Here is a 22,897-nt window from a genome sequence, read left to right as displayed (position 1 = left end):
CCAAAAAAACAAAAAAAATAAAACAAAAACAACAAAATTGAGTGGGTGAGAGACTGCGTCATACACGGTGTAAATGCAACAAAGTCCCAATTGTCAACACTCTTCACCCACACAAGTACCAGAATTGAATTCCTAATTACAGCTGCACGAGTATCTGACAAATAACTCTGCCTACTCCCCATCTTAAGGTTAAACAGCTAAATATGCCATGAAAAAGAAAATGCAGACTGAAGAATGTACTGACAATTCACACATCGATAAACACACACAGCTCGTCTTTCCTCTCACACAGACACACGGTAAAATGTAAATGCATATTTTTGTTGCCACATTTACATGTATCTTAAGGTGAGCCTACATGCATATAAGAACACTTAGTAAGGCGTGCTTATTATTTAGCTAACGACCATTTCATTTAATGTTATGCATCTTGTGTGAGGCATGTCCTTCACACAGTACAGTGCCGTACACTGGTGTGGCTTTGACCATGTTCAAACAGCAGACTGCAGATGACATTAAAAAGAACAAAATTCATTTCTGCAGCTTAAAAAGCTTAATCACAGTGGCACACAGATTCAGCTTTTCCCCTTTGCTTACTCTCCTCCACAGCAGCTACCTCTGCCAAATCCCAATCATGATATAGGCTTGAAAAGAGTCTAGAAACATGCTGCCAAACTGCAACAAGACAGCTCCAAGATTCAGTGGAAAAAGCCCAAAGTGTGGGTGAGACAGTGCAGAATAGTACTGGGAAAAAAATTAGAAGCATAAAAAATTGCCCAACACCCTGGTCAGTAACTTCACTATATCTGCACTTTGAGAATGGACACACAAACCATATTGTTTGAGTGTGTGAGTAGGAATTATAATTACATAATCTGTATCCACTATCCTGTCCAGTTACTATGGGAGTGTGTATGTGAAAAAACAACAGGACTGTTACTCGGTAAAAGCAGTTTCTCAGACCCATAGCCACTACCTGGGCAAAGTCCTGCCAAAAACCTCCCCAAAATATACCTGCTTCTGGAGTGAAGTTTAGTTTCCACTACAGTATACAGTAACCATTGATGGCAGGTATGGCAGCTAAGTTCAATAACATGAAGCCATTTCTGTCATCGTTTAAAGGGACAACGAGGAGTTTTGGAAAAGCAAAGCGTCTTCACACTACATTTATGAGCCTCCGCACGCACCGTGAAATTCTTTGACCGGCACAAGACAGACTCATGTTTTCATTCATCAAGAATTAAAGTCAGAGGTTCGAAGACGATCACATACCGTCGTAGTTCCGACCATAAACAGCAATTCGGCGGCGTTATTCTCATGACTCGCCACGAAACTGAAAGTAAAGAAACGCTGGTCGGCTCCACCAGCATTTCCGCCACCACTAATAATAACAAGATAACGATAGAGACAAACGATATATTTATCGAAAATGGGCCCATTAACAAGTGTGGGTAGCATAGATTCATCCACATTAATGTGAGACTTTTTTATAACCAAATAGAAACTCCATGTCATATGAGGCTATTCATTTTTCTACCAATGTTGAAAATAACAGGGACTTGGAAATAAAGAGAATGGGTGACCCAGTGATGAATGTAAAGGACAAAACCACCTTGGAGGAAAGGGAAATGTTCAAGGTAGACAAAGCCATTTACAGAGAAATAAGACTAGGTAAGGCACAATGTAAAGAGTCCTTCTGGGAACATTTTCTGAAGCTGGAGTCTTAAATGACACTGGACCATTTTCACTGTGTCCCATAAAATTCACATTCTCTTCTCAAAGCACTAAAAGAAGGACATTCAATGCTAATGACCATCCTACTCAGCGCTTTAGTAAACAGAAATGGTAACTAATCTGTTGTCAAACAGTAAATACCTTGCTATGAATTACGCAGCTGCCCACACAGCCTGCCAGGAAAAAAATATCATCTGTTATTTACACAACTATCTGAGAGCAGTCTGAAACTTTGTAAATGATTGAGTGTAGTATCACTTGTCAAATTTAACCTGCAGTGTCTGAGTCATGTTATTTTTATGTCTTTGTAGCTACAGTGTATAACTCGCCGGCAGAAAAAATGCCCAAGTGCTGGTATTCAGCTTCACTTCCTGTCAGAAAACTCATGCACAGCAAGGAAACAAAGCAGGGGGGACAACTGATACCTGCGGTAGGCTCCGTCTACACCACAGTAGCAATACAACGCAGCATCACAGATTTCACACAGGTATTAAAAAGACAAGATTAACACATGCAGCACATTTATGATTGAGCAGGAAATGAAGCATCCAATCAGTGGGCCAATCACTCTTGATTATGGAAACCTCACACTGCAGATGCATCATTCATAAAAAGAAATCAGGACTGGCTGAGATATCACATGTGTTGGTTAAATTAAATGTCATTGACGGCCCTTCTCCTAAAAACACACAAGAACAACAAAGAGGCACAACAACCAGACAAAGAGCTAGAAAGAAAGAAAGAAAGAAAGAAAGAAAGAAAGAAAGAAAGAAAGAAAGAAAGAAAGAAAGAAAGAAAGAAAGAAAGAAAGAAAGAAAGAAAAATCAGCCGTTTGAGCAGCAGATAACACACAACAGCATAGCGGGCCATTTGACAACATCTGAATTTCCTGTGAGCTCTGACTTGATATCCACCACTCTGAGCTCAACCCTTTTTTTTTTTTTTTTTTAACTGAGAGCTGAAGTAACTTCCTGTAGCCCGTCAGTGTTGCCAGGCAACTTTGTTCTCTAGGACATTCTATCAGGAAATGCTGTGGCCTGCAGCGAGTTCAAAGACTGTGCTGTTTCTCTGAAAGACTCAGATGGAGGCTGCTGATAATGGAAGATGTGCGATACGCACAGACGGCGAGATGAAGGGCGACAGAGTGCCAGCACTATGGAGCTGCCATTAAGATCAGATAAGAGCGGAGGAATAGCAGGTGTGTGTTGGCGAGTAGGAGGAGAGACAGTAAGCGTGTGTGTGCGTGTGTGTGAATAGAGTCAAGAGTGGGGGGACAGTATGACATCCATCCAGTGTATCATATCTATACACACCAACAGACAGACAGACAGACACACACACACACACGCATAATACCTTCCCATGTGGATACCAAGCCATGAGCCATGTTTTACACACTGGTGCAGTAAAACATGGTGTGCAAGTAAACACAAAGTGAGTAGAGCAGTTCCACCCATGTGCACACATGTACGCACACACATGCATGTGATACAGCAGTTTAATGTCCTGCACACTATACTATTACATCCCAATGAGCTGCTAATTATAATGAAAAGCCTCTAATTACACTGAAAATTAGACTGGACGTATTAAGGTACCTCAGCAGACTCCCTTAGTGTACGACACTTAAAGAGTTACAGTGTGAATGTCTCCACAAGAGCGGTTGACTATGGAAACTGACTGTCCCCCTGAGCCAAGTAAACATACGACTATGTGTATGGGCAAGAGCTAATTATATGCCCACACACACTTTCTGTATAAATGTACCATTTCTATTACTTTAAAAATAAGAAACCACACAACACATTAAAAATAAATGTCACCTTGCTCCGTCTCTCACTGTAACACACACACACACACACACACACACACACACACACACACACACACACACACACACACACACACACACACACACACACACACACACACACACACACACACACACACACACACACACACACACACACACACACACACACACACACACACACACACACACACACACACACACACACACACACACACACACACACACACACACACACACACACACACACACACACACAATAATACCCAACTAACTACCAAAGTTCAGCCTCAGCGTTGCTCAGGGAGCAGGTCTCAGCACCTGCAGTGAGAGCTGGGCTCAGCTCACAAGTGGAAGCCGTCACTGTGGGGACTGACACAAAGTGTAATGCAATCACAACAAATTCAGGGGAAATGCAAAAACAGGAGGGAGGGAGGGAGCAAGGGAAGAGAGAGGGGGCTGTCTGGAACTGGAAAAAAGGATGAGGCCAAGAGAAAGTGAGACCCCTGGTGATAATTTGCAAATGCTGCAGGTCTGATTCTTTAGCTGTGTTTGAATCCTCTCAGGTATAGTAACACAGGGATGAGGAAATGTCTCAGTCATTGTCTGCACTGATTAAGCTGAAACTTCTCTTACCACAGTGGGATTGTTGAATAACCTGCACCTGAATCAAAACTCTTCCAATTTGACTGTGATTTTGAAACTGTTCCAACCTGCGCCTCATTTTTTTATCCTTAAACTGATAACTGTAAATCACTGATCCGTCAAAATAGGTTTAAATAAATTGATGTCCTGTAAATAAACATTGTGAGAAATGATAAATTCCCCCTTGTGTTGAGAGTTGGATGGAAAAACACTGCATCCATTGAATGTAGGATCAGATGGTTACTGCAGTCAAATGTAATATATAGTCATGGCACAAACCCACAATTTGTTTTTGTGAGGTTAAAATAAACAGCATACCTGCTAATTGGTGAGCTTCACAGGTGGCGGTGTGCATACATCACCAGGTTGCCTGTTCTTCACTGTTTCCAGTCTGTATCCTAAGCTTTTAAGGTTTCATTATCTATAGCTACATATAATATTTCACTGACTGTTTATCTTCTCATCCAGCTCATGGAAAGAAGCAGAGAACACACATCAATTGTTCACAACACTCAAAACTATAATTTATATTACTCAATATCACTGTGATATGGGGCGTCGGTTGCATATACAGTAGGGTGCCTGCTCTACCCACTGATCCAGAGGCTTTAGTCATTGCCGTAGCGGCCCTGGTTCGATTCCACCAGTGGCCCTTTGCTGCATGTCATTCCCCCTCTCTCCGTTTCCCCATTTCCTGTCTTGTTACAGCTGTTGGTGCATGATTTGAAGTTACAATAAATATTTTTAACTTCTGCATGGATTTCACATCCTTTTGTCTTCATAAATTTCACTTTTCGTTACATAAGCCAAACAGCCTTGACAAGCTTGGAAATAGAGATTGATTGAATACTTTCATTTTCTCATATTTAAGCCTGGAAAAGAGAAAATCTTTTCTGGAAGACAGCAACAGTAAGAGCTCTCACACAGACAGCACACCATAGAAGTGCTTGTGTGTTGAAGGCCTCTGTGCACTCACACTACGGAGGTCCTTATCGTCAACAAGTGTGTGTGCATGAGTGTGCATGTATGCTGCTTTTTGGTAGGGGTCACCCACACATTGTCATATGAGGGGCCACACCGCTCTCTTGTCTCAAATGGTGAACTGCAGAGAGTCATGGCCAAGAGCAAGAGCTGCTGCTCTTAAAACACAAGGAGACATGGTTTGTCACTACAGCACATAAACTGGGTGATGTTGTTATTTGACTGCAGCAGAAAAAAATATATCACTCCTAGAGCAAGGTCGTATCACAAGTCTCACATAAAGTTTCTACCTCTATTATATGAGCATTTTGCCATCAGTATCATCAAGGTCATTTCTTTAGCAAATCACTGTTCCTGTCTCCATCCCCCTCTCCCACTCTTCCCTCCACACCTCGATCCATTCCTCAACTTGGACCATTACCTGAAAAGGCCATTACTTGAAAGCTCCTCTGAGAGATGAGGCTTGACTTTTAAGTGATGCTGTCATAGTTGAGCCGACTTTTTGGGGACATTGGAGCCAAAAACTAAAGTTAACATTTTTTTTAAGGCTACACACCAGGTGAGATTTTACATTTGCAGGTCATGTTTGTGCATGTTTTACTTTAGCCAAGTACACGATTGAGTTGACAATAATCATTAAATTGTGCAAAAATACACTCAAAAACACCCATTTCCAGAATTGCATTTACTGCCTGCACTGTTTACATCTATTTCCACCTATTTTCAAATACCATTTTCATTTTCAAAATTTTGGCAATGCACTAATGTCCCCCTCGTTTGAATCACAGGTACACAACACATTAAAATTCCTGTAGAGAATGCAGTTGTTTTGCAGACCAATTATAGACAGAAAAATGAGCAGCATTGGGAATTTGTTCAGATTTCCTGAATACAACCCAGTGCTCAAGTGTGCTCACCACGAAAGCTTCTTCAGATTCAGAGAGCAATGTCTCCTCAAGTCTGCCAGCTTTTCTTAACAAGTGGTCAAGACTCTCGCACTCGCACAGCACAGAGCTGACACCTGCCTTGACAGTTCAGAGGAAATACTGCTTCCAAAGGGAATAAGCTGTCTTAACATCAGGCTACAGTTACATGAATATTTAACATTATTTTAATACACAACTATTAATTTTGTACGCTCAGTGAGTAAAATGTGATTAAGTAGAGGTCCTGTCATCAAACTTTTCCTCCGTCTTTCCCTCAGGAGCATTTTCCCAAATGTAATGAAATGGTCGAGTTAACCTGAATCGTGAGGAAACACCTGACAGACTGTAACTGTGTAGGCTTCAACACCAAACACACAACCATACCTGTCTGGCCAGGTTGACGGCATCAGCATGGAGTCTGTCTCTCAGATGAGGGTCCACTTGGAAGGCCGGCGCAATCTCCACAACCTTCAAAACAACAGGATTTTATTGGAAACACCACAATGAGCACAGGTTTTTCAGAATAAACAGGCAGTCAATTGTCAGTGTCAGGATAACAAATTGTATACGTTTCAACTCAATGATATGCTCACCACATTGAAAACCCACATGGGGAAGAGTTCTAAATAGTCATTTTGACATCGACTGAACTGCAAACGAAATGTGCAAAATGGCCACTGAAAGTGATGTAGTTTCCAACGCATGAGCCATTATGTTTACCTGCTCTGTCTGCTGGTTGGTGCTGGGCAGGTGGTAGAAAGAGGGTGTTTTTTGTTTTTTAAGTGAGAACAGTGTTGAGTGCTTTGAGAGCAAACCAGAACACTAACACTGCAAAACTGTAAAGTGAAAACAATGAGCTGACAGATGCTGAAGCTCCCTGTAGGGATGGTGGGAACTGCAGGGTTGGGAAATAATTCTCTGTTGGTTCATCACTACAAGTGATCCCTGTCACATTACACAATCATTTGATCTTCTGTTTACATTAAACAAAATGCACGTCCTCAATTGTTCACCCAGCTACATTTTCCCCCAATTATCTAAGTGATCTAAACACAGTCAGACAGAGGAACCACAAACCTACACACTTCATTTCTAACACTTTTAAGTAAATACCATAATTTGTTTTCCTACAGCAGCCATAAGGTTGGTACAGGATATGTCACTAAAGCCTCAGCAAAACAGATGGAGTAAATCATTTGTAAACACATTCAGACTTTCATTTGGTCTGGCCGTGGCTGCTGGGTTAGGGTAAGGGTTTACCATGTTAATGGCTGGTTTGTTTCATTCCACAGTGTCAGAAAAGTCAAACCATCCAAGAGAACTAATTGAATCTAGTTCAAAACAGTGTGACTTGTGTCTGATTTGAAAAAAACAAAAACCACCACAACTCAATTAAATTTTTATCAAATCTAAAGCAGCATTTCCAAGACACTGAGAAAAGCTAAAAATATCCCATCAGCACTCTACCATCTCAAATCTATTTTAACAAGCGACTATTCTTGCTTCTGAAATTCAAACAGATCTTAGATTAAGGGCAAAGGCAGATTAAGTCTCACAGAATTAAAGAACAGCAGCTTTGGCATGAACGAGTCACTAATATGATTATCATCTATAATTTGATTAAAAGGAAGGAAGAAAGTGATGAAAACACAGGATTGAAAGTGCTTCGAGGTGACAATATATTAAACATTACACGTTAATCAGCTTCCTCTGATGAAAGCATTGTCATATTGAGTGATGATTAGATGACAATGTCTATTTTCTCTTTCATGTGTTATTCAGGCATTTGTTATTTTTGACAATCAGGCGATGTCAGCATACCTCACCCCCCCCCCCCAGACAAAAATAATAAATATAATCTGGAAAATGTCACCCTGGCTAATGAATGATAATCAGTTCAAAGCTGTACATGTGAAGAGGCAGTTTCTGTTGATTCAAGTCGATTTGGTTGACAATTATATAGCTGCTGCAGTTGTCACTAAGACTCCTATTCATGCTGCTGTACCAATGGCTAATTTGTATTAGTATATAATCCTCTTACCCCCTGCTGCTTAGGACATCTATGATATCCAGGGCCACCAGTGTCACAATCATTGCTCTAATCAGGACTATAATTACCTTATTTATTTGTATGATGCTTAATTGGCCTGTCTGCCAGAATAAAGGAGAAATAAAACACTGGGGCCTTTAGTTTATTCAAAGAACTGCAATGCTTGGGGGTGTGATTCCTCCTTATGACCTTTGTTCATGCTAATCTACATAATACATCAGAAATGCCATGGAGGTATTCTTAAATACATTCAAACACTTAGTTGGGTAAGATGGATTTTAAAATGGGGACTTCACCTTTTGGTGTCTCCGCTGAATGGAGCAGTCTCTCTCGTAGAGGTGAATGACATTACCATATTTATCACCTGGGGAGAGAGACAAGACAGATAGTGAGTTAATGATAAAGGGAGGGAAAGAAGAACATTATAAAATAATCAGGAGTGTGAAAAGACGTGTGTGTTTGAAGTCACCTGAAGGAGATGTGAAAGAAAAATTATTAAAGGTTCAGCTTTGTCAACCAGACAGCCCATGTCCAAATTCTGACTGTGTCAGAAATGTACAACCAAATTCAAAACCACTTGATCAAGTCAAGTCAAGTAATTTTATTTGTCCCAACTTGGGCAATTTGATTGCAGTAGGTGTAAGAAATTTAAAAAACATTACTGTACATGCAACCGTCACACATACAACAGATCAACTATCTAACATCACTAGCTGGACTAGATGAGATGCAGAGAATGCAAGTCTGTGGACATATCCAAACATAAGCTGAACTGTCTTTTTATTGTCCACTTGGATCATGTAACCCTTGTCTTGTAGATACTGTATGACTGTGGTGTTTATCTGGGTCCAGGCTAATTTAAAGGCCGTGGCACTAAGGCCAGAGACTTAGCCTAAAATTTTAAATTTTTCAATTTCCCTTTTGATTTTTTTTTTTTTTTTGGGGGGGGGGGCTTTTATGCCTTTAATGGATAGGACAGTTCAGAGAGTGACAGGAAATGGGAGGCAGAGAGGGGGGGAATGACACGCGGGATTCGAACCGGGGGCCGCCTGCAGCGAGGACTGTAGCCTCAACACATGGGGCGGGTGCTCTACCAAATGAGCTAAACACCGCCCCCCCCCCTTTTGATTTTCAGGCAAATGGAATAGTTGATATACTGTAACGTCTCAGCTTTAATCTGATTAGGTTCATGTTAATCTTAATACAGACAATGTGGGCAAAAATTGTATGAACAAAAAAAATCTTACAATGACAGGCCTCAGAGAGTTCCTGTTGGCCTTCAGATGGACATGTGTCAAAAAAATCTGTTTCAAAGACTGAAAGACCTTGTTGTACATTTCTTGGACAGGTAACAGGCTGCAAACTTAATGTTCCTGCAATATGTGTAGGTAGGTAGGCACTATGAACACACAGAGTGGTGATTTTGAATGTTGCCGACTGTTTACCCTTCTGCTAATGTAGTAGTAGTGTGCATGTATGAAGCAAATGCCTGTGAGGGGAGAGCTTCCGCCATCCCACCTCCAAAATTATAATATTCAACAGTCTAACACAGATTGCCAACAATAATTCATTAGACCCATCTAACACAGTGTGACCTGCAAGATCAATGCTATTCACAGTGACCAACAGGCTGTAGAAGGAGCAGGAAAGGAGGAAAGTTGTAAAGACATATCAGGGTCAAAATAAACTAAACAGAGGGAACATTTGGGAGGGAGACTGCAGGGAAAAAGAGGGCTGGCAAAGACATGCCTCCTAACAGGTAATTTACAAAGTCCCTTGCATTCCCTGAAGACAGTATTAAATCACAGCAACCACACATGCACACAGACACTGAACTACACCCTGGTACGTTCTGGCTGCATAGACAAACAAAAACACAAACACCCCAGCCACACTTCAGACAAACATGTCTGATAACACAAGCACTTCTACTGTTACACATGATGACCATACAGTACATTAAATACATCATCACATGTAAAGTGGAGCATATGCTCTAAGTGCAGACACTTCCTGTAAATGACGGTGTTGAATTGCAGTTCCGTGATAGCGAGTGCTCAGAGTTACATCCACTACAATGAGAAAAAGTAATGTGCAGAGAATCCCCTGCTGGCCAATAAATCTTATTCACACTCATTGCTCATCTGTCTCTCTTCCTACCTTCGTCCTGCGACTGAGGATCAAGGAAATTGCAGAGTGCACTTACCAAGAATCTGTACTTCAATGTGTCTTGGCTTTTCAATAAACTTCTCAACAAACAGGGCTCCATTTCCAAATGCTGTCAGAGCTTCAGAGTAGGCCCGCTGGTAATTCTCCTCCAGTTCCTGATAAACAGAGCAGAAAAATCCATACATGTGTGAGTTAGTGCTGGTGCCGGTACCATTCAACAGGCAAAATAGTTGCAGAAAAAGGAGTTTGCATTGTTTTGAAGGAGTTTTGCTGCTGGGTAATCAGGTCATTTACTCATATTTAGTACAATTTCTTTGTCCTGTTTTAATCTGTACTGTGTCCCTCAGTCACATTCAATATTGTGCAGTTTTTTTTTACACAAATGTTTACACGCCCATAGTGAGCATGAGGCTAAACAAGATTTCTGGGAGCAGGCTGTTGGAAGTCACCACCAAGCATGCTGAAGGTCATGACTCAATCTGTGTTTGTCAGACTGTGATGTCCTGCCTGCCCACCCTGTCTCCTCTACTGGGGAAAGACTGAGTCACCATCATTCCCTCTTCTCAGTGCCTTTGGAGAGGATACTCAAGCCCATCCATACAGTAGTTGTCATCTCCGTCTTGAGAAACAATATTTTGTTGTGCCTTTACAAATGCTCTGCAACCCTGAATCATCTCTATGTTACCCAAGGGAGATGCATGTAAGAATGCAAATGTATGAATCAGATGGACCGGATTTAAAATGGATTTTACTGTGCCAACTTCCTTGCATAAGGTGCTGATGTGTGAAGAGAGTTGGTCACTGTCCAGAGAACTCAAACCGATTGAGGGGCCATGATGTTTCTATCTCACTCTCTATTTCTGCACACTCTACCAATGTGCCAGCCCTCGCTCACATGGAGTATCTACAGTAGGTGAGAAGGCAGCTGACACCAACAAGGTCCTGTTGTGCTTTAGAGGCCAACTCTGTACAATGTCAGACAATTTCAGGACCTGATTCTCTGGACATTGTCTGGAGGTCAAATAAGAAAACGGCTTTGAAGGCAGCAGCCCCAAAGCAGAACAAACATGAAAGGAAACAAGAAAAATTTGATGAGAAATGAGCTGTCACAAAATGTCAAATTAGTAATTAACATTTTATTTTTTCTGTATCATTGTTCATGAAAACTGCAAGTGCTGAGTATTCAAAAACATCACAAACGACACTAGTTAAATACTGTAACCCTTGACTCACTTGAGTGGTATTGTAGAAGATTCCCGATTCCTCCCTGATCTTAATTGTTAGAAGATTGCCACAATAGCTAGCTATGGCATCCATCCCAGCTAGTACTGAGTGAAGTGTAAGTCATAGATTTTGGTGAATTGTTAAATTACTGTTGCACCACTATTTTTGTAAATGACACCAAAGACTTCTGAAAGACTGAAACTTAGCAGACTTCCATTTGTACTCTTTCCACATCAGCTCAGTCTGTCTGTCAGCTTTGGCCACTGGAGCTTTGATACGTGCAGTTCTACTTTTCTCTTATTCTTTGGGAAAGCACATCACGTCTCTGAGCAAAATTCTGGTACTTTCATACTTGTCTTGCTTATCACTAAACATACACATCTTGTCCTACAACATGTTGCGAATAGTTAGTCTTAGTCTGTTAATTCAGCATACAAATGACCCACAAGCAAGCCTTAATGGAATAAAAAGTCAACCTAGCATTGTTGCTAGGGGTCTCAACAGCGCAGAGAAACCTCTTTACAATTTCCTCACATCATATCAGCTCGAGCCACTGAGGCCTTGGTAACTCAACTGAATAACTAGAAATGTCAACAACTAATTAGACTGGGGTACAACTATAAAAGGTCATACCTTCCAATGGATTGCTGACTCGTGAGCCTCAGTGGTTACAGTACAACACAACACTTCCATTCAGTGAGTAAATTAGTGAGTAAAGCATGGAGCCGGAGTGGCTGACACTGACCAGCCTAGTTTGAAAGTGAGTTTTTATTTTTTTCAAGTCAAGGGTTTTAACGAATGTCGAATCTAGCATCAAATAATCAAATCATTTTAGTCACTTAAAAGGAAAAATGACAAAACATTTATTCTCTCTCATACTGTATTTGGTAAATGATGGGTAATTTGTAATAGCTGGCTGCAGACATGAGAAATTATTCTAAGCATTTTCACTCTTTTCTGACACCTTGTATACCAAACTATCCATCAATGGTATTTTCAACAAATAAAAATGAAAGTTAACAATACCATGAAAGAAATTAATTACAAATATTTTATCAAATTAACCTTATTTGTTTTTTATTTAACCTTTATTTAAAGCAGAAGTAAGCGGAATATTTGTGTTGTGTCTTAAATAGTTATATCTTCCAACGGCAATCACTAACATAGTGTGTTTGGTCTGAAACACGGGTCTGTCAGTCACTCTGGTCTGCTGTAAGCCCAGGAGAAAACTTTCCTTGTGTCCTACAACCTTTATCCAATGAGGAGAGAGAACGGCATAAAGGGGCGGTCCTCTCTGTGTGTGCAGCCAAGGGATGCACGTGAATGTGGTGACGTAGGGACGAGGGCGGGGACTGCTAACTCCATCGGCTGACAGAAAGTTAGCCAAAACGACTAGATCGCTTACTTCTGCTTTAACCAGGTAAAACCTGTTGAGATCATGATCTCATTTTCAAGGGCTGTATTTCACAGTTAATACAGTTTCACTTTCACTTTGTATTCAAAAAGACCAAAGCAATGAAGCAAAGAACAGTAAATGCTACCAGCCATGAAGGCTGAGGAGGTGGATTTGCTGTGTAGCTCTGATTCACCTGCCTTCCCCTGTTTGAATGGACAACAACCAGCTGGCTTCTGAAAAACTTTGACTACTTTAAAATACAAAAGCCATGTTGACATAGACGGGCATTGACCACACTTACTCCCTTCAGTACCCCTACCCCCATTGGTACAAGACGCAAAGCTGCTGCCAGGCCTCCACTGAAATAAAGTGAGGTGACAACTTGACACTTCCTAGTGTCTAATGGCCTGAAGGAGCTCATATTCCTACTGAAACACATATTTTAGATAAAAAAAATACAATAAACTGCTTCTCATATAAAAAATATCCTTGGATAACCTAGAAATGCTGTTGGTCTTTCTACACCATGAACACTTCACAACATTTCACACACACACACACACACACACACAAAACTGTATTATTGGTTAAGCTTGGTGCGGTTTCCCAATAATAATCAATTAAGGTTAAGAGAGTTTTTCTTAGAGGTTAAAATTCTAAACAGTTCAGAATTTTTCAAAAGCATCTCCTAAAACAGCACAGTGAGTGAGCAGATGTCGGCTGTCGATGCTGATGAAAAGCATATCGAATACATTTTAAATGACTGAACTTATTTAACAGTCTGTAAGCAGTACAGTTATATCTCAACTGGCTGCACACTCAACATTAGATGAAACTAACAGCAGAACTGTCTCTGTAGTCTATTACCATACTTGGTGAATTATGAAACTGTTGCACATTATGTAGAGTATCTAGCAGCCTATCACAGTCTTCTGGTCAAATGTAGTGCACCAATTGTTTTATTATATTAAAATATGTATAGGAAAGAGTCTTTGATTTGAACTAGATGCTGACTAAAGTAAAGAACAAGCCTTTTAAGTGCAGAGAATGGGTCCTCTTAATAACTGGCTGACCATGTTGTAAGGCTGTACCAGCTAAAATAATAGGATAAAATGTTATCTTCTTCAATAGGTTCAGATAGCAGAGGGTCTGGGATCAGGCTCCTGAAGCTATACATTTGGAGAGACTGAGATCAAGGACAGGTGTGTGTTCCAGGTCTAATATTCTAACCATTTATCAGCAAAACATAATTGATTGCTACATTCCATTCATGGTGGGGAAAGTGATAGACTGGTAGATGTAAATACATGAATCATTTCAGAACACCTGAAGCTGTTAAAGGATGGTGTTTTTTCTCTTTGTAGCTTCTAATATTGTAATCATATCAATCATATGTGTGTTACAGTATGTGCATGTCAGGACATTTTGTTATTTCATGTTGCAATTGTGATGCACATAAAAGATCATCTTTACATTGAGACTAGGAATGTGGGCCATCGGTAGTTACAATATTGAAACTGCTGATGAAGGAGAACAAGCCTCCTGCACACAGAAATCACTCAGGTTTCTCAAGGTGACGGGTAATTTCAGAGCAAACACACCAGTACACACAGGGTGATTGGCGGCTGGAGAGATAAATGATCAGGTCGCAATTTCCAACCAATTTGACTTTGATGCAACACAAACAGAAAATTAATGAATATGAAAACCAGAATTTGTCAGGAGGCTGGCCAGCCATCAAGTTGGGTTTGTTTTCTCTTTGCTGGACAAGCATTAGGACAAGATTTACGCTGTCATAGCGAGCTGCTAAATCACATTTCTCACTAAAGTGATTGTGTACAGCAGCAAATCACAGGCTCACCTCATATTCTCTGACCACCCTCATGCCTCGACCTCCTCCTCCATAGGCTGCTTTGAAGATGATGGGGAAGCCATATGTTTGGGCAAATGCTTGTGCCTCATGCAGGCTGGCGATGGGAGAATCTGTTCCTGGGACCACAGGTACACCTGGAGCAGGGTGGGTGAAATAACAAATGTTGTAAAAGGATGTTAGGCTTAATCACAAAAGGAATTAAAAAAAAAAAAAGAATCAGTATGCAACTATTATAAAAGCAAGAGTTGGTTTTTGGTTTTTAAAAAAAAGAAAAGAGAAAAAAAAGACTATATTTCTTTATGGAAATATTAGGATAACTGCTATGTTGCACAAAAAAGAAAAGGACACTCATAATGCAAGAGAGCTTCAATGTTTTGACAGAGGCAGATGGAGCAAGTACAGCAGAATAACATGTTGTAAAAATGTCCTTACCATCCAGTAAAAATTAATTAATGCTTGGAGGTAGAAACCAAAGCAAATGCTAGCAGGTTAATACCAGGGTGAGAGGGGGGAGGGTCATGTGGGGGTGAGTCACCATCACGACAACGAGCAGCAGCAAATTTGGTTTAAATTTTCAGAAACACCACAAGAAATATGCTCACATAAATATGATACTATCTGTTGATACTTAATGTCACAGTATCTGATGATATTATGATACTGAGTATCTTACTTTTGCTTTAATCTGTTAAAAGTTGATATATAAATGCAATTACTTTATGCTACAGATATGCTAGACATTGGAGTAGATATTGAAACTATTCCTTACCTGCACCGATGGCCAGGGAGCGAGCCTCGACTTTGTCTCCCATCTTGCGGACGGTCTCTGGGGTTGGCCCAATAAACATCACCCCTGCATCTGCACAGGCCTGTGCAAAGTCTGACCGTTCAGAGAGGAAACCATAGCCTGGGTGGATAGCGTCCACATTGTTGTCCTAAGATGGGGATAGATACAAAAAATATGAATTATATTTCTGAGTGTGGTACTTGTTGAATTGTGCATTAACCCCAACAAAGTTAGAGCTGAATTTATCTGAACTGAATTTTTATTCACATTTATTCATTCATTCATTCATTCATTCATTCATTTTCTATACCGCTTATCCTGCACTAGGGTCACGGGTGAGCTGGAGCCTATCTCAGCTGACTTTGGGTGATATTCACATTTAATTTAAATAAACTAAAGTATTTGCTAATCAAGGGGAGACACGCGACATGTGACCCAGCTGAGCAACAGGTGTTCTTTTAAACATGAAGCAGGGCCTCAGTTATCACTTGGCTGACTGTTAATAAGGGAACTGGAAAGTCATCACCCACAGTAATATGCATGCTTTAGCACATGCTGCCTGCACACCGGGGAAATCTTTCACATGTCTCCAACACCTAATGGACTGTAGGCTGATGACATATTTTATTCTTGTTTTATTTTAGTCACCCTCTTCACCAGTCACAATGGACACTGGTGGACTGAGCAAGTATACACATACTTACTTTGGCACTGAGAGGTACAAACACCATCCACTCAACCATCAACCCACCGGCCCCCACCCCTATTCATACACACGGTAGCAGACAGATACAGTAGCTGCTGAGCTTGACAGATAGAGCCATCTCTGGATCAGTATGTGCCATCTGCTCTTGGATACGAGGCGGACTATAATTATGGGTTGTCCTGTTGTTAAGGGAGCCGTTACTGGCAGGCCAGAGGAAGCATGGAGGCACACACACACACACACACACACACACACACCCACCTACTCAGACAGACATGACTTCAGACAGACATGGACAGACCAACATAATGCCTCAAGTTTACATTCATACAAGCATGATCGTACACTCATTTGCTCTCACATTTGCATGCAGACGCACACCCACACACACATACACACGCGTAAAACATAGCTAGAAATACACACAAGGTAGTGGGACAGACACTGATGGTTATTTTGGTCACAGGGTAATAGAGTGATACACAGTGGGAAGAATGACGTACACTGAATGTGAATGAGTGAGAGCAGGGGAAAAGAAAACACACACATGTGCACGCACGCAAACACACACACTTTTTGGCATAGGGTGGCTGGCCTCCCAGAGAGACAGACGGATTTTGAGAAATTAGTTGGACAGCGAGGCTCCCCAATTTGGCTGGCTGACCACATGCCCATGCAGAAAATTATAAACCATGAGAGATTGATCAGAAAAATGATAATGAACAACTGGCAACACATCCTGCAGGGACGAAGAGACGGCGGGACAGAAAGGTGGCAACAAGAAACAGATCTGTTGTAATGTAATGATAGTATCGGTAAGAGAGATGCAGAGATAGAGAGATAAAAAATGATAGTGAAAAGGAAGGAGATGGAGGGAGCCAATGTGATCAACTAAGCTAGATATACACTGTAAACATAGAGGAATAAAAGGGAATCGTCTGTCACTAGTCTGCTTAACTGTGTGCCACTGAAATACATTAAACTTTGTTTGACTGTGAGGGACAAGATTTTCCAACTTCAAGAAGGAAGGGCTGTTCCTGGAGAACAGTGAGGTACCCCACCTGAAAGATTTTCCTCAATCCCCTTAAAGGGGACCTATTATGCTTTTCCAGCTTTTCAGACTTTTATATATGTTTAAAATGTTGGATAATGGTTCTAGAGGCCATGGAAGTGTCATATCATGAGGTTAATGCATTTGGAGGTAAACCCTGCTAGATGATTGGGATTTCTCTGCACACCGTGTTACACTCGGTTGCACTGACTTTTTTTTTGACATGAGGTCGCGTTGACGTCATGGCGTGCCGGACTGCCCTACATGGTCATGCCGAGGTCTCTGCTCCAACCGGCCCCGCCTCCTCCCATGCTGCTCTGTTGTGGCTGGGGTCACAGCGGAGAGCGGAGCGGACTACTTCCTGCTTTTTCCCTGCATGTTGTAGCGCTGTAGCGTCACTTTACTAAGTTTTATTTAGAAGTTTACGCCGACGATTCATATAAGTGAAGCTGGGAGCAGAGACGTACCGCCGGAACGCTGGACCGACGTAACACCGGACCGACGTAACGCCGCGGCTCCTCACACAGGCAGCTGCCCGTCTGCAGGCCTCCTTGGCCAGGCAGACGTCCGTGCTCATCGCGGTAGAGAAAACGGTCGCTAATAAACATACCCGCAGGTTTTTTAGACGTTTACCACCGTGTGGTTAGTCTTTTTAGGAGATAAATGTTGATCTCATTGATGAAATCTTACAATTGTGGCAGTTGGATTAGTTTGAATGAAAAGTGAAGCTGTGAGAAGGAGAAGGAGAGGAGAGGAGCAGTGCTGCGGAGCTCTGTAGTCTATGTGCACAAATCACCACATTTATATCAATAAATAACTGTTTTACAATGAACTGACCAGTCTGCATATATTTTTAATTTATTTTATTAAGTTATATTACATGTTACATGGTTACAGTAGCCTACATGGCAAAGACTAATCTATACCATCGTTGGTTAGGGTGAGACTAGGTCATGGGCGCATTTCATTACACAATGTAGACTGGTCAGATGCATACTGGAGATACTGGCAATTTGCCTACTGTAGATTTAGCTTTTGTTTGCATACTACATTTTGGCCAAATCAGTATAGGTACTAGTAGTAGACATCGTCATGGTAACGCAATGCTGAGGGAGTGGTTCATTTGCATTTAAAGGGAGGGGCCACTGAAACAGACCGTTTTGCACAGCCCTGTTTTTGAGAGTGCTGTGATGTTTGATTTTTGGGGTATTTTGACCGAAACACATCACAGACATGTCTTTAAGACACCCAGGAACTATTTTAGTTTGTGCAAAAAGGAGCATAATAGGTCCCCTTTAAAGCAGAAGTAAGTGGAATGTTTGTGTTAATATAAGTCTTAAATAGTCATATCTTCCGACAGCAATCACTTATATAGACCCTTTCAGAGAGTATAAACAAATACAGGTGTTACCAAGAATACTAATTAAGGCTCCATTCCATTTAGTGTACCAGAGCGTTTTCTAATGAGCCACACCTGTCTTTGTTTATACTCTCTGAAAGGGTCTATGAGTGTTTGGTCCGAAACACGGGTCTGTCAGTCACTCTGCTCTGCTGTAAGCTGAGGAGAAAACTTTCCTTGTATCCTACAACCTTTATCCAATGAGGAGAGAGAACGGCATAAAGGGGCGGTCCTCTCTGTGTGTGCAGCCAAGGGATGCGCGTGAATGTGGTGACGTAGGGACGAGGGCGGGGACTGCTAACTCCATCCGCTGACAGGAAGTTAGCCAAAACGACCGGATCGCTTACTTCTGCTTTAAGTTTAAAAAACAAATGGCACTTAGATTAGAGCATGGCTACCCGACCCGAGCCCGTGGGTAACCCGAGGCCCGACGGGTATCGGGCCGGGCCAGGCCTGGTTTTTAATTAATTAATTCGGGCCCAGGTCGGGTCGGGCTGCACGCGGACAGCTGGTCTTGGTCGTTGGTCGCGAGCGCTCTGAGCGGCGGATCCGTGAGCCAATCATCCGTCCGCAGTCTAGGCAGGGGAGCCCAGATGCAGGTTGGATGCAGCTGTCCTCTGGTGTCGCTGGGCACGTCTCTCGGTCCTTCTCTGCTGGTTCCTGTCGTGTATGAGTGAGGTTGCTCTGGCACACATACACACACACATGGCCATGTCCACCTCTCTCTCTCTCTCTCCCTCTCTCTCTCTCTATCTACCAAGTCGTCTCACTTCCGAGCCGCTTGACGAGCGTCGCGCTGTTAAATGTCATTGAAAATAACATGCATTTTGCATAATAACACTTCGGGTAACGGGTCGGGTCGGGCCTGGTTTTTAATTTATTAATTCGGGCTCGGTTCGGGTCGGGTTTGAGAGTCTCGGGCTCGGGCCGGGTACGGGCTTAATTTCCAGGCCCGTGCAGCCCTCTAACTTAGATCAGAGCAACAACACCCCTTAAAACTAAAAACTGTGTGAATAACAACATTGTAATTAGAAAAATTCTAGTTCAAGAGTAGTTTTTCCAATTGGACAGTGCCAGAAAAGCCATTTACCCCTGATTTCTGTCCTTATGCTAAGCTAAGCTAATTTGCTACCATCTTTAGGTCTTCACAGGATTCTGTAATAGACAAGATATAAAATCCTTTCATTTCACTCCCAGAAAGAAAGCAAATATGCAAATGTTGAATTTTCCCTTTAATGCTAATTAAAGATGTCCTACAACTACTTCAAAGTAAAAGCCTTCAAGCTAAATTAACTCATAGTCTATTTAAGCATAGTTAAGTTTTTGAACATGAAGAGGAATCTGTCCTATTTGCAGCACTTATCAGAACAAGGTGGGACCAGTGTATGAGGGCACAGTGCAAGCTGCTTTGAATAAATACTGTTTATATGTTGACTGGAGAGCCACAGTTCTAGTCTATCAAAGCGGATGGTGGCATCATTTTAAAAGAATATGACAATAGATTCATTGAAAACTTCTAAAGTATTTTAGAATCAAACATGACATGTTAAATTGCCCATTAAAACAAATCAGCTAACAACAATATCTTGCACCATTTTATGGCAGATGGTGTTTACCTTGGCTACTTTGATGATGTCAGGAATGTGCAGGTATGCAGCAACAGGGGGGAGGCCTTTTCCAATCAGGTACGCCTCATCTGCCTTCTGCCTGTGAAGACAAGTGCAAGGGATTTCCATAAGGAGACCAGAAAGCTACACACCCATTTCTCAACCATTGTGGTTTCACATCCAAGCTTGAAGTAAATATTTGGCAGCCATACTGGGTCAAATAAAGCATAATAAACTATAATAATAAAATAAGCAGCCTTGAATAAGCCTTTTACAGACATTCTGTGAAAAATGAGACAGGAAAACAAAATGAATGTGATATAAAGGGAAAATAAGGAATGAGGGAGGAGGCAGAAACAGGTTAAATTAAAAACCTATGACAAGATGTATTATTGAACACATTTTAAAACACGGAAACATCAGGTAGACAAAAGAAGGGCTGAGAGTGGAGAAGATTAACATGTTTGTGTACTGAGACTAAGCAGTGTGATTACCGGTACCTCAATGTTTGTAATGTCAATACAATTATACTTATGTCCCCACTTAATACTAACTACAAAACAAATGACTGACCCAGCAGTGGAGAGCAGACAAATGCTCCCCAGCTTCTTTTAATTGCCATTGGTTCAAATCAACGGCTAGCATTTTGTGGTCGATACCCAGCAGTGGCAGCACAGCAGTTTAGCAAGACATGCCCGTTACGCTTTCTTTATTCAAACCACTGCAGACCTATCCAGCTTTAAAGTGGCAGACATCATTACCTATGCATCTGCCCAGTGTCTTGTTCAGAGTAGACAGCCACAGTCCGAATGCCCAGCTCAGTGCAAGCTCTGAACACCCGGATAGCTATCTCACCTGCAAGACAAGAGAAAAAAATATCAAAGGGTTTATTCATTTAGCAGCTATTATGTTACTTTGATACATTTGTGTCCATAACGTCCTTTCTTTCTCTTCCTATAAAGATGATGTTCTTCCCATCTTTCTGTCACTCGTACTCTTTTCATTATTAAATGGGTCTTAAATTGTGATCTACAGTTAAGCAGATTGTATCTTTGTGTGTGTGTGTGTTCTCAGTCTTTCATCATCAACTTTACATAAGCAAACTTTATATGATTTTATCAACATCCTGTAGCACTGGCCCTATTTTGACACTAATACCTCCGCTGAGAGAACAAAATAAACTCAAAATAAACTGAATGTTCATGCCATACATGAGATGTGAAAAAGACAAATGCATTTGGTGTTCTTCATCGCACTGTGCAAAAATATCAACAGACACTGCAGCGACTTTACCATTTTTTATAAAGTTTGAGAACACAGTGTAAAATCTCAGCTTTAGACAAGCAAAACACTACGTGCCTTTTATCTTCCTGTCACTAGAGCCAAATAGTTGTTTTTCAAGCAACACAGTTTGGGAGAGAGAAAGGTTTAGTCACTGGAAACTAGCAAGACGTTGTGTTCCTATTTAAGGGCAGGACAGTGTTAGAACATTTGAGGAGCTTTCTAAAAAAAAAGAAAAAAAGAAAAAAGGAAAGAGAAATAGAAAAGGAAAGAAAGAAGTAGTGAGTGAACAGTAGGGGCATAAAAAGGATTAAAATATGAGAAGACAGAAAGGTGGTTGATTTTAGGTGAAAAATCGAAAGAATAACTACGTTTGGAAAAGAAGACTTCAAAAAGAGAAAAAAGGTCAGAGGAGAATCATGGTACCAAAAGAAACACAGTTTGGCAAGTTTAACAAAGTGACAAATAAGAGGAGGGGAGACAAGAATAGCAGTGGGGGGGCAATGAAGTAAGGAATGAAAAGAGGAGCGCGAAGTCACAGGAGGCAAAAACGAAGACAGCAAGTTGCTCAGAGGAAAATCACATCTGACAAGTGCTGAAAAAGACAGGAGTGAAAAGGGGGAAAGGAGAGGAGACGAGGAGCTACAGAAAGAAGAGGAGAGCTAAAAGAAACGGAGGAGAGGATATATTAGTGAAAGAGAAGCAGTGATGGCAGCGAGGAGATGTGCTTGGTGAAGTGGAATCTGGGCTGATATGATATGATCGTCCAGTCTCATCACACAGACACACACACATTGAAGCTGAGCACAGCTCAGTGCACTCCAGTGTGATGAATGTGATCTAATGTGGTGTTGATATCACATCACGCCAATTGTGAAGAAGAGAGACTGACAGTAAGCCCTGCTGTGTGTGAGGGACAGTGTGTGCTACTGTGAGGGAGAGACCACAATCTATCTGAATCAAATTAATGGATTAAAGCTGTTAACAGTGCATCTCTGGGAAGATAGAGATGAATGTATGCATGCAAATGTATTGTGCAGCAGGAGGCCTCTACAGAACCACATGTGTCCAAAATTGGAATCATATTGGAGACCGACTCAGCAATCGATCTGAAACACTGAGTCAACTAAATCAAGCATTTTAAATTCATCCACAGGAATGAATGCAATGTGAAGCTCTAATGCATGAACACATTTTGTCAGTCAGACTCTGCACATTACCTGACTGTCACTCTAACTGCACACTGATGGTCTCTAGA

At 41.3% G+C, this 22,897-nt stretch overlaps 1 protein-coding gene across 2 annotated transcripts in view; it reads right to left on the bottom strand.

Annotated features, from left to right (window-relative positions):
• The window catches only part of pcxb (pyruvate carboxylase b), a 278,215-nt gene that overhangs the window by 241,749 nt on the left and 13,569 nt on the right, over positions 1 to 22,897 (bottom strand). For both annotated transcript variants that reach the window (XM_085759433.1, XM_085759432.1), the window contains exons 3-9: positions 21,120 to 21,213; positions 20,368 to 20,458; positions 15,578 to 15,743; positions 14,797 to 14,942; positions 10,353 to 10,470; positions 8,443 to 8,510; positions 6,481 to 6,564 (exon numbers count right to left, since the gene is read on the bottom strand). In XM_085759433.1, the coding sequence (XP_085615559.1) occupies positions 6,481 to 6,564; positions 8,443 to 8,510; positions 10,353 to 10,470; positions 14,797 to 14,942; positions 15,578 to 15,743; positions 20,368 to 20,458; positions 21,120 to 21,213 (767 nt within the window). The remainder of the gene's footprint in view (positions 1 to 6,480; positions 6,565 to 8,442; positions 8,511 to 10,352; positions 10,471 to 14,796; positions 14,943 to 15,577; positions 15,744 to 20,367; positions 20,459 to 21,119; positions 21,214 to 22,897) is intronic.

Source organism: Trachurus japonicus, chromosome 18 (genome assembly GCF_045865225.1).
Source record: "Trachurus japonicus isolate A0001 chromosome 18, Traja_1.0".
NCBI classification, from domain to species: Eukaryota; Metazoa; Chordata; class Actinopteri; order Carangiformes; family Carangidae; genus Trachurus; species Trachurus japonicus.
The sequence above is the reverse complement of the archived record's forward strand: the minus strand, read 5'-3'. Positions and strand labels throughout refer to the sequence as shown.